The 20,186-nt window shown below is 40.8% G+C and overlaps 1 protein-coding gene across 1 annotated transcript in view; it reads left to right on the top strand.

The window, feature by feature from the left end:
• GRIP1 (glutamate receptor interacting protein 1) overlaps positions 1 to 20,186 on the top strand; it is a 234,943-nt gene that overhangs the window by 134,844 nt on the left and 79,913 nt on the right. The window contains 2 exon segments of the mRNA XM_086609897.1: positions 17,098 to 17,233; positions 18,186 to 18,331. Coding sequence (XP_086466023.1) covers positions 17,098 to 17,233; positions 18,186 to 18,331 — 282 coding nt within the window.

Here is a 20,186-nt window from a genome sequence, read left to right as displayed (position 1 = left end):
TGAATATCAATCCAAGCAGGAGCAACTGCCAATCTTCAGTGTTAATTGATTTTATCAGTGAAGCAAAACGAGCCCAGCTTAATAGTTAACTCTGAGACAAGATCCTGCCAAGACCTTCTTCCCGTATTAGATGACATCGTGACCCCAAATACTTGACAGACAAACAATAAAGAAAATGAGCGTTGACCTCTGTGGTAGTAAAAACCCTATGTCATAGAAAAATGAGGGACACATGCTGCAGGTGAATTTTAGATATCACTGACAAGCTATGAGTGATCATACCTGGTAACACAGTGCGAATATTGATCCCAAAAATATTGCTTCTGTAAACAAGTTAGAAGTAAAAATTGATAGATGTCATATAGGAAAATCTTGCCGTTAAACCGAGAGTGCAGCAAAATGTACCAAATCTGTCAAGAACAACTAGTGCTGCAATACAATCAAAATTGATAATAATTTCTAAATAACTTGCATGTAAACATATTCATATGGGAGTAAACACATGCGCTTTTCCAAAAGGTTTTCAGGTTGACTTCTGGCTAAAAGATAGGTCATTAGTTCTGGAATAGAAAATTTAGCAAGTGTGTTTGAAAGTCATTGCAAACTTGTAGCTACAAAACCACATGCCTAGTAAGGAATTTCTGCAGTTTTATGGTAAGGATGGTACCTAACTCTAATGAGACTATTAAAATCCAAGAGCTTTATTTCTTACCCACTAACAAAAGGTCATGGTGCAACGGAAGGCGTATAGTGGATGGGAACTCCATGATAAACATCATGGAGCTCAACTTACTTAATAAGAGAAAATAATAGACAAGCTGTTTAAGTCAGTCAGTCTAGCTTAAGTGCTAGCCAACTAGGATGACAGCTGGACATGACTGTAGTGTACGGTAAGGTGTGTCATTCATGGTCTGAGTTAAGGGTGTTGGGAGTCTCAGAGTATTTTTGACAAGTTAATGGATAGATTTTATAGTCTTAATTTTATTTATGTACAAATTTGGAGTAGAGTCTAGAACATTTTAAATGCTAATCTAATGCTGATTTTAATATATCCACTACCCTGTAAATATATCATTGACCAAAGGATCAGAAGATCAGGGCATCATCTTGTATTTTCCTAATGCATGTATGATTTAAAATTAAACATTAAAAACTCAAAACTATACCAGATATTCTTATCAGGTGGTAGCAGTTAGCATTAGGTGAGTATTTCCCTCATAAGTCCTGGGTCTTCCTGGGGAAAACCTCTTATGGCCTGAAGATCACCACCTCCAGACTTTGCTAAACCAAGAAGGGAAAGAACATCCAGAGCAGAGACTCTTATTACAGACATTCTGTAAGATGTATAAGCTAGATAATTCCTGGAAAATATTGCTGGTGAAGCCGGGTTGGTTGGAAGCGTGAATTTTGCAGTATTTCTAAATGCGCAAAGCTTCAGGGTAGGCAAAGTGATGTCAGCACAGAAGTGCTCTCTCTCTTCTTTTGCTTGCAAACTGGTCTAAATTTTTTTGGCTTTTTTTTCCCCCCATTATGACTTCATCTCTACTGGGAGGGTTTGACATTATATCCACGCTTTATATAGTCATGTTGGGGACATTTCGTTAATGTAAATCTGCCCTTAGCAGAAAAGGGTTTTTGGGATGGGACCTACAAGACATTTATGCAGAGCGAGCTTAGAAGAAAAATCCATACAATAATTGAACATGTTTTACAAATGCTGAGAAAAAAAATAGGGCAAATATGTTTATTGGATAGGTTTTTTCAGGGAGAAATCGCCTTTCCCATCTATTTTCAGTACAAAAATCTTGGAGGAGGTGACCTTCAGAATAAGCTACATTCTGGGAATTAAGATAGAACCTGTCTAGAGACATTTACCATTAGTAATTCATCCAAATTCTCCAGTTTAGATAAATAGCCTGTGCAGTAGTAGAAACCATCAGCAGCCTCTTCTGCTCTCCTTAGGAAATCCCAAATTGTGCCTATAGGTGATGCTAATCTTTCTGGCCATTTTAATGAACTGTTTGTTGCATATTTATGAGTAAAACCAGATCCTGTCATGCCAGATGTTCTTTGTTGGTGTAAATCTTAGCTCCATAAGGTATATTCAAATGGATATGATATGATCCCATTAATAGTGCTAAGGTAAATGATGTTATAAAAATAGCAGAAATACTAAACATGTCTGCATGTTTGGCATATAGTGTCTTTTATAGGTACGCCCAAACTGTAGGGTGGGCTGTAAGTTAGGAAAAAAATAAGCTGTTAAATCTGAGTAAATGATACAAGTTAAGGACTGGAGTGACATCCTTAAAGACTTCAGAAGTTATAGCTGCAAATTTTGAGTCTGTAATTAGATATCTGGTCAGTTTATTCGCTAGGAACTAATGGGTTAAAGGGAAGCAAATGAAATAGTTTGTTGTTATTGTCAAAGTGTTAATCTGACATAGGAAAACAAGGGAGGGGATTAGCTTTTTATATTTCTGAAGTCTATATCGTGGTGCTTTTTTTGCGTTAAAGTGAGTGAAAATGGCAGTTAAGGAATCCAACGAGTTCAGGTTGATGCATTTGATATCGTACCTGGGACACGCAAGCAACATATGATTTATGCTGTTGTGATTGCTTTAGTCACACAAGTAAGCCTATCACAATTTTTCAAAGCAATTTAACAGTGCAGTAATAAAAAGACAAAGAAGGTTTGAGCACCAGTCTTTTCGGGTGAAATGAATGGCAATTGCAGATGCTCAGTGCCTGAGCTAGATGGAAGTTTCCCAGTGATGCAGACCTCAACTGAAAAATGTTGATTTATTAAACCTGGGATAGTTCATAAATCCAATGACAAAGGATAACTGAACTGCACATGAACTGCTCTGGCATGGGGTCTCCAGCCTTTCCGGGCTTCTGGGCACATGGCACAGCGTACAGCTGGCAGCACCCCAGTGTAAGCAGCAGTGAAGCAAAAAGATACAGGTCACACAGAGCAGAAGTTTATTTCATTTCAAAAACACCGCATGCTGGTATATCTGGAGAGGAAAAAGATTCAGAATGCACTTGTTTGTGTAACTTTCAGAAGTTTTATACCAAAATGGAACCATATCAAATGAAAAAATACAATTTGTCCACAGTTTTTCTTCTAGTTCTGGTTAGCACATTTTACTGTAAATGATACTAGGACATGTCTGTGCTCAGGCCTCTGTATTGAGAGAAGCCTGGTAGGCTCCTTAGGTTATTTTGTAAACTTAAATTTATTTATAATTTAAACATTTCCTTAAAAAAACCTAGCAGTGTATTCTTTAACAGCAGAGGAGAAGAGAAACAGGGATAGTCACATCTTGTGAGTTGTTTGCATGGAGTCAGCAACCTGAAGAAGTGCTCACAAGTAGGCAGTTTCCTTCTGTTTAAGAACAGCCTTCATTAAGTGACAGCTCTTTTTCACAATCTTACTTTGAAAGAAGTAAGTATTTTCAACAGACATGCTTTGAGTTGTGTTAGCAGTTTCCCATTTGCATCCTTGTTAAGATTCTGTACATGGCATTTTTCTTGGAATGAAATATGTTATTGAAGCCTCCAGGTAGTCCTATTTAGCTGAATCTTTATCTGTTTCAGTCTATCTGAAGATTTTAGCTATTTCTTCAGCTCCTAGAGGCACTTACCTGTCTGTCTTTGTCTTAAGCTCCTGGTCACTGAAAGGAGAGAAGGCCATTGCAATAGACACAAGGAACAAGATGTGTGTTTGAAGTGGTCATTAACCAGAATATACAGCTAGCATGTCTTAATATTTTTAGAGAGGCAAGTACATGTAATCATCTTTGTTCCTTTTCAACTGAAGTTTCGGGAGGATAAGAGGAAATGTTGAAAGAAAAGCCAGAAAACTTTCCTGTGAAACATGCATCGCATTTTGGAGTCTGGCAGAGGAAAGTCATCTTTTCCTGCAGCAGGTAGTAATGAGACTGCTCCAGGATAATATAAGACTCTTACATTGATGTTGCATTCAGATTTTCGCTGAGAACTGCATGCAGCTTCTTGGAGTGACCTGGAGAGGTAAAATGTTCCTGTTGTCTCACGGGCTCATCCATGCAATGTTATTAGGTGCTAACATGATGCCCTTTCAGTTTCTGTGCTAGTTCTGTGGCATATGCTGGCGTTTTAGATGGCAGAAGAAATCACACAGGTACGTTCTTGCAGCTGCGCATTTTATTGTTTTGCTGCAGCGATTTGTTCAGCAAGCTTAACTACGTAATAAGTTAGTTCCTGCAAATGAATGCATCTGTCTTCATTCCTCTTTGACATTAGTTCATTATGCATACATTAAACCTCATGGAATAAGTACAGAGATTGATTAGAGAGTTACAGAGCTCAGGTTAGCAACTGAGAAATGCCTGAATTATTCCTTTTCTTTTTTTCCTTTATTTTTTCCTGTTGGCAAACTTCTTTTACAGAAATAGTAAATCCTTGTGGATTTTAAATGCTTGTTGATAGGTAAAGTCATTGCTATTTCTGTGTTTTGGCAAACTTTAATATAAGCTAGTAGCTTATTTTGTAGTTCTTTAACTCTGCTTTTCCTTTGGCTTTGTATTTTTTTCTTCATCTTGAATGTTGAGTAAGTTAGTGATCCTTTTGTCACAGGCATTTCTTTTTTTACTATGAACACCTAATAAAAAAAATTCAGTGTATTCTATTTGTCAGATGTTGTCGCATATTAAATTCCCCCCCTACGCCATCCTTGTAACTTTAGTTTTATATCAGACTGAAGTATAGAGTCATTATCAGATCACTTTTTAAAACATTCATAGCTGTGCATACTTTCAGCCTATTTTTGAACTACTGTCTTCCGGAAGTGAACATTTCTGAGTCGTGGTTTTCTGCAAAGATAGAGAAGAAGCAAACCCTAAAAGTATCAGCGATCACTGACCACAAAAGACAAAAAGTAAAATCTGTAGGAAGTACTCACTCTCATTTTCCATTTTTCTTATTCATTCTCATTCATTTTTTTCATTCATTTCTCGTTTTTCCAGGGATCATCTAATCTTCCACCCACAGACTTTGATAAACCCTTTTGTCATGCCAAATCTGCCTCAGTACTACAGAGTAGAAAGACAGGGTGTGCGTATCGTTCAACTTTGTATGCTCTACAGAGAAGTATATGACCCCTAAAAACATAAAATATGTGCTTCTTAATCCAAGTACTAGGAAAAATTCTACTAGCCCATTCCTCTAAATTTCAGTTGTCGTAATATAGATTTGAAAATTCGTCATCTGTTATTTGAATGCCTGCACAATAGTTTATCTAAAAAGGAGGGACACCATTACTATATTCTTTCCTGATCCTTACTGCTTCAGTTTTGCCATGATACTAGTGATCTTTGCTCCACATTATAAAATGGAAAACTGATGTTTTGTATTGACTGAAATGTTAAATTGTATAGCAACCGTAGACCATGACAGGCAACTGAAAGTATGTTTAGTAAAAATAAATGACAGCTCAAATGGAGAAAGGGGATCTAACGGCACTATTGCTAAAACTTACCCGGTAGCCACAGGATGTTGAAACATTGGAAGGAGCTGCAAAACATGCCTTAAGTGGCAAAAACCTAAGCAATTCAGGCAGTTGTTAATCTAAAATGGAAAGAAGATTAAGAGATTTGATCAGTGGTTACAGTTCTGAATCTCAGGGAGATGCTGAATGTAATGGTGGTAGTATAACGAGATCTTGGGATTGAAGGCTTGTCTACTCCAGTTCAGATATAAATTACCTGTGCATGTAGCAGATTTTCCATCACATGATGCTTTCAAAGCCACGTTGGGTATCTTTTTAAAAGCTAATCTGTAGCTGCAGATATCGCTGTATTATGTTTCTCTGCTTGTGTCACTCAGGAGATAAGGGAGAAAATTGTTCTCAGTGGTTCCTTCCTGCCTTGAAATGCACGAATGCAATCAATCCTGTAATCAATCCTGCTTGATCCATTTTCGTAACTGTAGAAAGCAGAGAAACTGGTACAGTCAGGATGTGCTTTTGTGAACAGTGTCACCTCAGTACAAATAAGTGCTAATTAGCAAGAGTTCTCCTGGTGCTAATTTCTCAGTAAAGGAAATGGAGAGGAAGTTGGAAGTGAGTCCATCAGAATTTCAGGAAGAAGTTTTATGATTCAAAATAGCAAGTCATTGTCAAAGCTCTGAGCTGTTTTGCACAGCAGGACTTCCACTAGCAAGGGAGGAGGGTTACTGAAGCCTTCATCCAATTCAGATGGAAATCTAGAGAAGACTAATGTTGTCGTGGAGCTCTGTCCTTTCTTCATCAATACCACCTAACAGACACGCAGAGGTGTTCAGGGAAGCGGTGCTGATGCACAGGCCTTTCTTGAGTTCAAGACTTGGTTGTTTATAGCCTGAAGCTAAATTTTCCAAAGGAGCCACCTGTTTAATGTGGGAGATAGAAATTTGAGATAACTATGACTGTTAGCTACAGCTCAAAAGTACCTTCTACCCATACCTCAATCTAACAAGTGCCTCAAGGTGGAATGGGTCCTTATCCCAAGATAAGGAAGTTGATCATTGCAAATCTTCAAGCATGCAGGTAGTGATCAATGGATAGTGTACACATTCGCTCAAAGAAAGCCATCAATGAAAACGCTAGAACTTCACAGCTAGCTCAAGGAATAAATGTGCTTTAACTAGCCTGCATCACTGAGCAAGTTTGTAGTTCATCTTTGTTCCAACCATGTTGCACAGTGGTACATCAGGGATAGAATATCTTTTTAGTATCATAGAATGGTTTGGGTTGGAAGGGACCTCAAAGATCATCTAGTTCCAACCCACTTGCCATGGGCAGGGACACCCTCCACTACACCAGGTTGCTCAAAACCTCATCCAGCCTGGCCTTGAACACTTCCAGGGATGGTGCAGCCACAACTTCTCTGGGCAACCTGTTCCAATGCCTTACCACCCTCTGAGTGAAAAATTTCTTCCTTAGATCTAATCTAAATCTCCCCTCTTTCAGTTTAAAGCCATTGCCCCTTGTCCTATCACTACATGCTCTTGTAAAAAGTCCCTCTCCAGCTTTCCTGTAGGCCCCCTGTAAGTACTGGAAGGCTGCTATAAGATCACCCCGGAGCCTTCTCTTCTCCAGGCTGAACAGCCCCAACTCTCTCAGCCTGTCTTCATAGCAGAGGTGCTCCAGTCCTCTGATCATCTTCGTGGTCCTCCTCTGGACCTGCTCCAACAGCTCCATGTCCTTCCTATATCAGGGGCTCCAGAGCTGAATGCAGCACTCCAGGTGGGGTCTCACGAGAGCTGAGTAGAGGGGCAGAATCACCTCCCTCGACCTGCTGGCCACGCTTCTTTTGATACAGCCCAGGATACGATTTGCTTTCTGGGCTGCCAGCGCACATTGCCGGCTCACGTTGAGCTTCTCAACCACCAGCACTCCCAAGTCCTTTTCCTCAGTAGGTAATAATTAGTAGGTAATAATGAAAAAAAAAAGTTTTGTTGTTATGATTCTACTAAATCTGCATCTTCTTATTAAAATATTCATGTTTACAGAAGCCAGATGTTTTAATGTTTTATAATTTATTAATAATTTTTCCTCTAATTGAATTATTCTGCCAAGATTTGCTCTGGGATTATGAATAATAATTCTGTTATTTTTGACACTCAAACTTGAAACATATCGTACTTTCTAAATCCATTTCAATTAAAATGTGTTGCTTGTTCTTCAATATACTTATAAGAATTCAAGCTTGTAGTTTGATTCTTTACTTATAATAGGAGATTATAAAACTGTAATTGTGTATGTTTTCAATTTCCTTCTAAGCAGATATTCTGCATTTCATTGCATTCCACCTTTATGGACCTCTACACAAATTCAGAAAATAGGAAGCATATGAGCAAAAAATGACAGAAAGATTCCTTAAAAATAAGGACCCCTCCAAATGGCATGGCAGTTCTAAACATTTTCTCAGTGGCTGTGATTTTGCCCTTCCCCACCATTGGGCTGTCCCATACAGTCTAAAACTAGGTGGGATGAAAAAAAAAACACAATTGTTATCACATACCTCCTTACTTTTTTGCATTAATTTTATTCTTCTGTAAGTCTTGTTACCAACTGTCTCAAGAAAATGTAGAGAGGGAAGGGCTTGTTATTCTATGTGTGGCCTGATACTTTCGTTCCTTCAAGTAGGGCGAAAAACAAGCTACAGAGAGAAGAATTCAAAAGTGGTCACTGACAAAAATTCCTAGTAGCCCCAGCTGTTAGAAGATTCAGAAGCCATCATCTGTATTGAAATAAATCTTTTCGTATGTGCAGTATCTGTCAAAGTAGCAAGATAAATAATTTTAGACTTCTAATACTGGAATGTTAGGGTTATTTTGTGTATCATCACACATTCTTTATTTATTTTCTGGCATTATTGTGCAACCTAATTGTGTAAGCAAAAGCAAACTAAAAAATGTATTTGAAACTTATATGGAATTTCTGTAAGCAGGAGTATTCAGAGGACCAAAAATCCTGTTGTTCCCTCACCAGTGCTTGTCTTGCGCTTTTCTTGCTTGGAGAGGCTTCTATCCGTGTGGCCATCCAGCTCCCACTGTAGTCTGCATAACTGCTGCAGTTATCCCAGAGAAACTTCTCTGTTCCTTATACATACGCTTCCATGGACCACTTTTCCCTCTCTCAGTTCAAAACAGCCTTTTTTTCATCCTCATATGATACCATCCATTGTAAGCTGGTGGTACAGCGATCATTCTCATCGCTGTATAAAGCTGCTTCTCCGTGAAAACTGGTTTGCCATGCCATTTTTGCATTTTCTGACAAATGTTTTTTGCCACTCCTGTTGAAGAGGAGTGGATTTAGACACAAGCAGGACATTGGCTCTTGAACCATGTGCTAGCATGTGCTGCTGCCCGAGAAGCACTGGGACAGTTTGTCATAACTGCACTGTAGGCTGTGGGATGAAAATGTTACCTTACAAAGGTAATCATGATTGAACTCTGGTCACTATAAAAAATGAAATGCAGTTCTCCAACAGCCGATTGCGGGTTTTTCTCAGTCACACTCACAAAGAACTGTTGTTTTTGTAGAAAGGGTCTTACTTGTACAGTCCTGCTAAACATCTCGCTCCTGAAATGTAATTACTGAAGTTACTGTGGTATGCATTGATAACTGTGTCATATATCAGGTGTTTCTTCCAATACTTCTCTGTCAAGAAATTGATGAGGTTCTTGTCATTAAGAACACAGAGGCGTTTTTTGTCTGTTACTGGCTTTCAGTTGGTGGTTATTTCATTTCAGGTTTGCGATATTTATATTGATTTCTAATGTTTTAGTATATAAACAGAGCATCAAATGTAATGCTTATGTTTGATGCTAAATTAAAACCACCCCCGTTGTATGCCTTAGTTTTCATTTAGAGAGAGGCGGTTGCCAAGGTATCCTTCCTGTGCTTTAGAATATGACAAACATACCCAAAACCAAATAGCACAAGAACTAAGCTCTTCTTAGGTGGGAAACCAGCCACACCAGATGTGAACTGTGCTGCCATGTCCTGCAGGCCCGGTGTTTTCAGTGAGTTATGTGATCGTGTCCTCTGTGTCACGGCCTGTGGTTCATCATAAAATATCATTATTTGCTTTTCCATGTCATGCCTAGGCCTGGCAACAGTCAGAGTTTTTACAGTTTTTAAGTGCCAGTGGAAGGTATTTGTTTTTTAGATAATATTTCTGCAGTAGCAAAGTAATCTTGTAGATGATCTTATAGCTGAAAAAAAAAAGACAAAAAAAGATTATCCAATGCCCTGTACACCACTGAAATAGCTGTCTGTATAAACTGAGTCTGTTTTAGGCAGTTTTTTGCAAGTGCCTGAGCCTTACCCATCTCCCTTGCTTTCACTGAAAATGGTACAGTGTTTCACCTGTACAGCATTTATCCAGGTTATCAGTTAGCCCGACCGCCGACCCAAGGCAACCTGCACTGGCGTTGTTTTAAATTTACGGTCCCTTTGGTAACTGCAGCGTGTTGTGCCTTGTAGATGTGCTCTGATGCACCTCATACCAGTTCCTCTTCTGCTGTGGGTTGCTGGATTCTGAACTAGGACTGATTTGGGCATTGGCAATCACAGAATCACAGAATGTTAGGGATTGGAAGGGACCTCAAAGGATCATCTAGTCCAATCCCCCTGCCTGAGCAGGACCACCTAGATTAGATCACACAAGAACGCATCCAGGCGGGTCTTGAACATCTCCACAACCTCTCTGGGCAGCCTGTTCCAGTGTTCTGGTACCCTTACTGGGAAGAAGTTCTTCCTCATGTTTAAGCGGAACCTCCTGTGTTCCAGCTTATATCCACTTCCCCTTGTCCTATCGTTGGATGCCACTGAGAAGAGCCTGGCTCCATCCTCATGACAGTCACCCTTTACATATTTATAAACATTAATGAGGTTCCTCCTCAGTCTCCTCTTCTCCAAGCTAAAGAGACCCAGCTCCCTCAGCCTTTCCTCATAAGGGAGATGCTCCACTCCCTTAATCATCTTTGTGGCCCTGCGCTGGACTCTCTCAAGCAGTTCCTTGTCCTTCTTGAACTGAGGGGCCCAGAACTGGACACAATATTCCAGATGCAGCCTCACCAGGGCAGAGTAGAGGGGGAGGAGAACCTCTCTCGACCTACTAACCACACCCCTTCTAATACACCCCAGGATACCATTGGCCTTCTTGGCCACAAGGGCACATTGCTGGCTCATGGTCATCCTGCTGTCCACCAGGACCCTCAGGTCCCTTTCCCTGTGCTGTTCCCCAACAGTTCAGTCCCCAACTTGTACTGGTACATGGGGTTGTTCTTACCCAAATGCAAGACTCTACACTTGCCCTTGTTGTATTTCATTAAATTTATCCCTGCCCAACTCTCCAGCCTGTCCAGGTCTCTCTGAATGGCAACACAGCCTTCAGGTGTGTCAGCCACTCCTCCCAGTTTAGTGTCATCAGCAAACTTGCTGACCATGCACTCTATTCTCTCATCCAAATCATCGATGAATATGTTGAACAATACAGGTCCCAGTACTGACCCTTGAGGGACTCCACTGGATACAGGCCTCCACAAGCTGGAGGAGACAGCACAGAGTAGGTTAAGGTCAGCTTCATACTTTGAGATTCTCTTCACCGACGTGGTTTTGTTTGCTTGTTTTCAATAAAAATTTAGGTGGTTTAGGAGTTAGTGACAGCCAGTCAGGAAAAGGGCAACAAGGAATGGAACGTTCATCATCTCTTGACATCTCTCTTGTCACACTCAGAGAAGTACACCTGACCACAAGACTTGGAACATTGAGTAAATGTGATGTCCCCAGTATAAAAATCTGCTGTTTCTTAAGAATTGACTTATCTTTATATTATTTCGTATTAAGCCATGAGATGTCTAGTGGAATGTAAAGCAAAATGTTTCCTCTGCAGAAAATCTGCTGACATATAGGGAAAATCCATACAAGGATAGCATTGACTGTGTTTTCAACAGACTTACCAATTACTTACTTATTGATTATGTATGTCTTTTGGTAGGAAACAGTCAATAACAGCAAGTTGTTGGTTTTTTACTTGTAGGTTAAGTTCCATTTATGCCCTGTCCTGTTTGCACTGAAAAAACTCATTCAGGAGGTGGAGGATACAGGCACTTGACCTGATTGTGTAGATCAGGTTGTGTACCAGATTGTGTAGAGTTTTCCTGGATTTTAAAGTGAAATTTTCACAGAAGGGATGGAAAAAACATTCAATATCTGGAATGAAGGCAAATGGTTTTCAGTTTTACTTTAATAAGTAAGTTAAGATATAAAAATGTAGGAATATAGAAAATAGATGATAAAATATTTGATTAAGAGTTCTCTCAGCTTTCAAATGTTGTTCTGTGAAAAAATCCCTTCTGTAGTCTAGTGTTTAATTTTCTTTTTGAAGAAGTGAATATATTCCAGGTTCAAAAATCTTGTGAGTCTATTTATTTTCCATGTTTATTATTCATTGAAACATATTATTTACGTACATCAAAAGGAAGGAAATTACAAAAAGTCTGATTGTGTATAAAACTCTAGGAACTTCATCACGATATTATTTTCCTTGAAGAAAAATTAATTTGACATGGTGTTTCTTGGATTTACTTAGATGCAAGTTGTTCCATTTATTCATTGTCTTACAGTAAGATTTACCCAGTTTTGTATTTAGGCACCTGCTTATCTTTGAAGTTTTCTTGTCCTACGTTGAGTATCCCTGTAGTCTTCTAGGTTGCAGGGCAGATCATAGTCTTCTTACACCAACTGACCTCGCTGCAGGTCAGGCACACACGGTTGTGATGTTACAGCAGTGAACCGAAGTGAAGCATCCAGACCAGGAATTAAGAGAACAGCAGCAGTGTGATGTTTTCTTTAGAGTTCAGCTGCTATGTATGCTCCACCCTACAGGAATGGAGATCTAAATGAAGATCTGTGGAGCAGAACTTTTTGAATATAATAAAGTAGAGTAGAACAGAACAGAACGATACTGTTTCACCAGTGTGAGCTGTGTTTTGCTGAGTGCCACTGGACTTGTTAATGGTGGGAGGGGAAGAAGTTCACAAGTGCATTTTTCCAACTGAAGTGTAAAATGGTATTGATTTGGGCTTTTTATAGACTTGGAACCATATTTTCTCTACAGGGTTTCATTTTAGAATAATTCATTTGATTCATGTCACAGAGCTGTACTGCAGGAGTGGGTCTGATATTTGATACTTCATAAACTGTTATGGAGTTAAGAAGTTTCTTAAGCTCATGTTCTATATTCGGTTTACCGCTGAGCAAAAGACTTATAAATTCAATTCCTGATTTACTCATAACTTATAAGAAATCTGGAAATAAATTCTTTGTCTTCCCTTCTGATACTGGCTATGCTAATTTTATTAGCAATGTGGGAGTACATGTAGGAAAGAACAGACTCCAGAGACTTCTAACTAATTAAGAGTTTGCTGGTTGACATAAGTAATGAATTATGAGTGAGATGATACATCAAGTAGTTTGATTTTTAACCCACAAAGAGTAGCATAGCTTTGTGTTAACTAGAGTATAGAGACTGACCTTGTGTTAGTTAGGGAATAGCACGTACAGATGTGGTCGTTTATTGGATTGGAAGTGGAATCCCAGGGTTGTTCTGATATTGGGCATTTCCGTAACTCTGGTGGGATTAGTCTGTAATAATAATGTTGAAGCAATGAGGATGAGTAAATATGTAATACATAGCATTATAAGAAAAGTAATCATGTGTGATTTAAGAAAGCAAAGATGAGAAACAGAGAGAGTCGGGTATCACATGGGCCTGGTTCAGAGCACTGCCAGGGATAACAGTCTCCTATAAGCAAAACCAGCTTATAGTAGTTTAATTTCTTCCTGCTATGATTATGTACAATAAAAGCTACAAAATCTTTCAGAAGGGCAAACCTAATGAAACTGTCGTGTACTCCTAGATGACCTAATCTAGATGTCAGTTAATAGTGAGCATTTCACACCACCAGTGCCTTACAGGAAGAGTGTTTAGAGGTCCTGCCTACCAAGGAAGAGTGTTTAGAGGTCCCTGTTCTGTTGGCAGGGGTATAAAGAAACTTGTCAGAATAGATGGTGAAAAGGAATAAGCCTGGTCATTACTTTCCATGCCAGCAGTTGCAGGGAAATATTTAATCATTAGCTACCTTAAAACACTGCATAGATGATCTGTTCCATGTGTCACTTCAGACAGCAGAGTGTTTCCCAGCACTGAATTGCAAAATCAGAACCTTTATAAAAGATCAAAACACATGGCAGTATTATGCTATGGCAAAAGATTAGGCATGTGCAGTGCGTCGTTGATGTCCTGTATACACGTTCTGGCAAAGTGTTTGTTAAAAAAAAAAATCTTAGATGGTCCCGAGAACCAAATTGTACTACTGGGAAGTACAAAGGAAGGATTCAGTTTGGGAGGTGGAGGAGAAGGGGGAATTTTGCTTTTGGCTCCAAGTCTCATGATCGAGTAAATCCTGAATAAACAAGTGTGACGCACCAGCCAAACACCTGAGGTTGCATCATGTGCGCAAATGTACAGTATTTTTGGTTGCATTAAGTACCATGACTAACTCTTGTAATCATTGTGAATACTTGCAGGTTTTTATAAAACTGAAAGCAGCATTTTGGTCCATAGCGTCTCCTACAGCTATGCAACATGTCCACATGTTCAGATGCAGGTAATCACATCTGTTCTTTCTGAACTGTCAAAAAGGCCAGATGTGAGCAAACGTTGTGGAAGATCAGTAGCTTCCAAATGATGCCAAATAATGTTTTGGTGTTAGCCAAGTTGGAGAATGCACCAGGTATCTGTGCTACTTACTGTCTGCTTCTGACTGGATAGAGACACGTTTTGCACAGCCCCACAGTCTCTTGTAATCTTTTCTTTTTACAAGTACACCTTCCGCTTTTTAAACACTCGTTTCAATAACCCACGCTGCTGACCGAATACACTGCAGAATTTTGTCTTAGTAGAAGCTTTATGAGCATAGGAGAATTCTTGCCCAAGCACTTAAGTCATCCTGTATAGTAGTAAAAAAGAGAGTAGCTGAAGTGAGGTCATCATCAGCCAGAATGGAAAGAGGAGCCTGTCAGGCCACCTAGAGAGGAACAGGAACATTGCGTAGGATGAGGCGATGTCTGCAAAAGATTCAGCAGTTAATCCTACTAGAAGTACTACCAAGGTTTACAGGATACTTCACCGGGGCTGGAGGCTCTTCTGAATGTTTTCCTTTTCCTGCTACCTTTACCTCTGTTTTGCTCAGGTTTGGCAATTCTCATTCAGGGCAGTTGTTCTTCATCCTGAGGTCAAGGTGTATTAGCTCATCTTCTCAGTCATATGGAAATGACCAGAGAGATGGGTGATCCTTCCAGGATAACATCATTTTCTGAGTGCATCTTCAGGACTTCATGCATTTTTCCGGATGTCATGGTTTGATGTGGAGAGGGGGTGGTTCTGGTGGCAGGAGAGGGGTTTTGCTCCCTGCGACCTCCCCGGTTTTGGAACCGGGTTAGGCTTAGTTCCGGCCACCAGATCAGACTGCCATCCCCCTCGGGATTGAGCCAATAGGGCGCCTCTGCGAATTGCCCTATTTAAGTCAGGACAAAGGGACCGGAAAAGGTGCTTCGCCCAGGATCAAGCAGAGAAGGGAGGAGGGCACTGCCCCCGCTCCCTGGCTCCCGGCCGGGCAGCTGCCTGCGTCAGGCCGGCACCGCCCACGGAGAATGGCGGCGGCGGAGCCAGCTGGGGAACTCGGGGGCACCCCACTCCCGGGGTGCCCACTGGGCTGAGTTCACCCGGAGAGGACTGAGATCTGAGAGAAACAGCCGCATCGACAGCAGGTCAGTGAGGATGGAGCAGGAGGAGGTGTGCCGGAGCCGAGTTTCCCCTGCGGCTGATGGTGAGATAGCAGGCGGCCCCCCTGCAACCAGGACGGCCTCGGTGGAGCAGAGACCCACTTGCAGCCCGTGGGGAGAAGATGCCTGAGCCTGAGGATGGTCGTGTTGGGGCGCACGGCAAGACAGAGAGGCATCTGGAGTCCTTATGACGACCCACGCTGGAGCGAGTGGCTACAGCTCCCTAAGTACCCGAGACTGTGGTAAAGCCCACACCGGAGCAATCTGTGGGGAAGGATTGTTTCCAGTGGGCTGGACTCACACTGGAGAAGTTTGTGGATTTTTCCTCGTGGGTAGGGGATCCATTGGAGCAGGGGAAAAGGGTGTAAGGACTCCTCCTCCTTTAAGAAAGAAGCAGCAGTAACAGCACGGAATGAACTGACCTGCACTCCCCCAGTCCCTGCCCCCTGTGCTGCTGGGGGGAGGAGGTAGAGCCGGGAGGAAAAGGAAAGGGTGGGGGGGGAAGGTGTCGGTTTTAAGATCTGGTTTTGTTTCTTTCTGTCCTCTCAAGTAATCGGTTTTTGTTTCCCTTTGTCCTTCTAAGTAATCATTAATAAACTGTTTTGCTTTGAGAAAAGCTCTGCCCCTTTTGCCAGGACCATGGTTGGTGGGTGCTCCCTCTGTTCTTGTCTCAACCCTCAGTCCCTTTGGTTTTTTTTTCCTTCTCTCCTCTCTACTTTACTGGAGAAGGAGAGACTGTGTGAGTTTTAGTTGCTGGATCAGCCTAAAACCACGACGCCGGAATATCTCAACAGCTGGTGGTTTTAATAGGTCTTCTCTGACTGGAAATACTGGCCATGAGGTTTGATTGCCTCATGGCTTTCCAGACAGCTGCAGCCCAGCTGGAAGTATGCATATGTAGGTTGCCTTGTCCAGCCATGTGCCATAAGGACATCTCTTTTCAAGAGCTCAAGGCTTTCCATTGCAGGTGACCTGCATTTGTTGAGGTCTGTGAGATTTAACTTGGTGTTTTCAAAGAGTGCTTAATGGGCAAACTGCAGGAGAAGATGTCCTAGACAGCATGTGAGGGAAATTTTGTATACAACTAGAACTATGAAAGCCCTTCACTTACTTTATGCCTGTTCTGCAGAGATTTCACAGTTACAGTGGAGATCTGTTTGTATAAGAATAAGGAATAAAGCTGTTAAGATCTAAAGCATTCAGTCTTCATCTGGATTCTTGTTGTGTTCCATTGTTTTGATTAACACTGACATCTACTAGTGGCCTCAAAGTGAGTCTGGATCTAAAATTTTCTAGTATCATATCTTTGTGTCTTTTACTCTTCTATTTAGTTAATCAGTTGAAGTACTTTATAAAACATAGGGTTCAGAGGGAGAAAGCAGAAAATGAGAAAAGACAGCTTTTTAAAAATGTGAAACAACTACCTTTAGTTGTAAGTGTTGCCAGACCTTGTATTTATTGGCTCTGTATAGTATACTAGCACACTGGTGTAGTTTTTAATAATCTTTTACAGAACATATGTCTCAGATTTATCTATATGCAGAGCCTTGCAGACAGAACTTGTGAATTGTAACATAAAGAATCTCCAGATGTACACGTTACTTCTTATTAACATACACAATGATTTTCCTGGGAAGTAGATGACATATTAGAAAGGCAACATCTGTGTTATCACTTAAATTTTAATAACGCCAATAATTTTCTTTCAACAGAGGAATTCAAGGGCTCAACAATAGTTGAATTAATGAAAAAAGAAGGCACCACCCTAGGGCTTACAGTATCGGGTGGAATCGACAAGGATGGGAAACCAAGAGTATCTAACCTTCGTCAAGGAGGAATCGCTGCTAGGTAACCACATCTCAAGCCACAAAATGCATTAAAAGATGTGATTGCTTCAGAAATATGTACCGCATCAGAAAGGTCACTAACAAATACGTGACTAGATGCATCTATAATGGCAGCCCATCAGACTGGAGAAGCTCAGAGAGAAACAGCAACAGCTGGACCCTCTCTTCCCTCAAGGCTACTTTGACAAAAACTAGAAATACCAATGAGATATTTGAAAGTCATCATAAGACTACTTAAATTTATTCTAAATTCTATAAATCTTATTTCTCCTTTTTTGTGTCCTTGAACAAAAACTTGAGAGAAGCAGCATAAAATACTGAGGGGAAAAAAGTAAGATTGAAAACCTGACCATAGTACTACCATAATTTAATTTAAAAATCCTGTTCATCAACTGGTTTTAAGATTTAAAAAAAAAAAAGTCTAAAGTCATAGCTACTTTGCCTACTGCTACAGTGGAAACCAAAAAGCTGTTATTCATGAGTGAAACAGGTCAAAGGTAAAGGTTAAGCTAAATCATTCCAAGTGACTAGGTAGAATGTATGCTTTTGGGCTGTGGCCTGTCTCCTGTAGCTGTGATGTTAGCTGTGAAGGCAACTATTGTCCAAAAAAAAAATAGTTTTGGACACTTCCCAAAGAGAGAGAAAAATGAGGACATGAAGAAAATGTTTTCCCAGATTCTATGCCCAAACCAGTCAAATCATCAAACTCCTTTATTGTACAGCTGGTTTTGTATGTCAGAAATTAATAATGCAACAATGTTCTTTTAATATTTAACAGGCTAGACCAGATTAAGATCTTAAAATGACCCTTTCTGTTTGAAAGATTAACTTGTTTTAATCTAGATGAACGGGAAAAAGTATTTCTTGCCATCACTATACTGTAATTTAAAGGATGTGGTTCATTTGGGCCAACAGATCTGTCTTTAACAAGAGGCACGTGTAATTTTTCCTAGGAGCGATCAGCTGGATGTGGGCGACTATATCAAATCTGTGAATGGAATCAACCTGACTAAATTTCGCCATGATGAGATCATCAGCTTGCTCAAGAACGTTGGCGAGAGGGTTGTTTTAGAAGTGGAGTATGAGCTGCCTCCAGTCTGTAAGTAATAGCAGAGCAAACAGAAACCTATGCAGAATAGCCGATGTGTTGTCAGCAGGGAGATAGGCGTGGTTGGTGATCTTCCGTTTTGATCGTGGTTCTTTTCTTGTATTTTTTTCCTTTGGCTTATTGCAGAGCGTAGAAGCAGTGTGAAAGAACTGGCAGTACAGGGGGATGCTCTCAGACATGCTCAGGTGTTTTAGGAGCGTTAATCCAGCCAATGGCAGAGCAGAGTTGTCAGCCTCCACTATTTTTTTGCTTACATTTTTGAGTACTGGGAATTAGATTAAATAGATTCCAGGGCAAGGGAATCCTTCTTGTTATAGTAAGATCTTCCAAGATGAGACCAATGAACGTCTGCAAGTTCTGCCTCTGCCTTTTACTTTCTTCTCTGCACCTGCAGCACTCTACCGCTCTCCCAGATAAACAACATACTTTGGGGCTTTTCCAGGCTTTTCTGACATCACTTTTAGGCGACATCTCGTTTCTAGAGTGGACGACCTGGTGGGGTAGTCTATGGAGATACATATACCTGCAAGAATTGTGTGACTGAAACAAGGGCTTCTTGCTGAGCAGGATTGTCTCCAAAATATAAATTTATGCTGACACCGAGGTCATAGAGTGCTGCTGAATGTTTTCCTTGTCTCTCCTTTGCTCTTTCATTTTGCGCTTGTATCTGTGACTGCGTGTCTGTAGGAGAAAAACAGTGAGAATTGAGGCTATCAGGTGTGAAGTGAAAGCTAGGGTAATGATGAGTTGGAAACCTGGGACCTAAAGTGGAGGGTGAGTGGCAGGTGGCTGTCTGGCACTAAAGGGTCTGTCTGGCACCAAGGTGGCTGAATCAGCCACACCTTTGAAAGAGTATGTGCTCCTTCATGCTGCCTTCTGGAGGGGAGGAGATATGGTTTGCTGGTATTTGGCCAGAAAAACCTGCAGAGCTGGCTAGGAAGCTCTTGTCTTCTTAAATAAAGACTTTCATCGCAATAGAAGCCAAAATATCCGTCACTGTCTTTGGTGTCAGAAGAGGATGAACTCCCTACTGCTTTCCAGCAGCTGGAGAATTAGTCTAATTACATATTTGGTTGCTTTTATGACCTCCTGACAACCACCTTAATATGTTTTGAATGTTCTCTGTTGATTAGTGTTTGCTTGTGGTAAGGGAACTTCATGTTCAAAAACACAGCATTTGAGTTAATGGAGTCAGCTGAGTTCAGAATTATTTTGCTGGAGATGTAGTTGTTTTATGAGCATTATTTAAGTCCTTGAAATTTCTGGCTCCTTCATACAAGCATAGGTGATAAAGTTGGAGATAATTAGCAGTCTAAATGATTTTTCCCGTTAACTTCTAGTGAACAAGCTAGACACAGTGCCTTCATTATACACAAAAGTTTTCCAGTAGGTCACGTGGTAGAAAGTCCTGGCACCTCCTTCCCTGCCCCATACATAATGAAATTCTGCTGTTGTTCTCATAGTTGTCCCCTCAGAGAGAGGAATCTCCCGAATTCAGAGTGAGGAAGTGTCAGTGCTTTAATAATGATGGATTAAATCTGGCTGAGCACTAGTAATCCCGCTCTCCCTAGTGCTTCCTTCCTTGTCTGGCAGTGTTCACAGCAGAAGCGCCCAGCTGCTATTTTCAGCACGAGCCATCTCAGTGTTTCAGGCTGGAATGTGAGCCATGCCTGCCTCGCATCTGCCTTTTGTTGTTGCTAAAAGTTAAGGACTTCTTTCCCCTCCCCAGGCTGTGGCTGGGGTAGAAGGACAGGCACCAGAATGGTTGTTGGCCAAGTTGGAGGACACTACGTGCCATTCCTCGCTGCTTCCCATGTCCCCAGTGGAGGTTACAAACCACACCAAG

This window comes from Tauraco erythrolophus, chromosome 4, assembly GCF_009769465.1.
Source record: "Tauraco erythrolophus isolate bTauEry1 chromosome 4, bTauEry1.pri, whole genome shotgun sequence".
Lineage (NCBI taxonomy): Eukaryota > Metazoa > Chordata > Aves > Musophagiformes > Musophagidae > Tauraco > Tauraco erythrolophus.
Note: the sequence above shows the minus strand (reverse complement) of the source record. Positions and strands in the feature narration are given on the sequence as shown.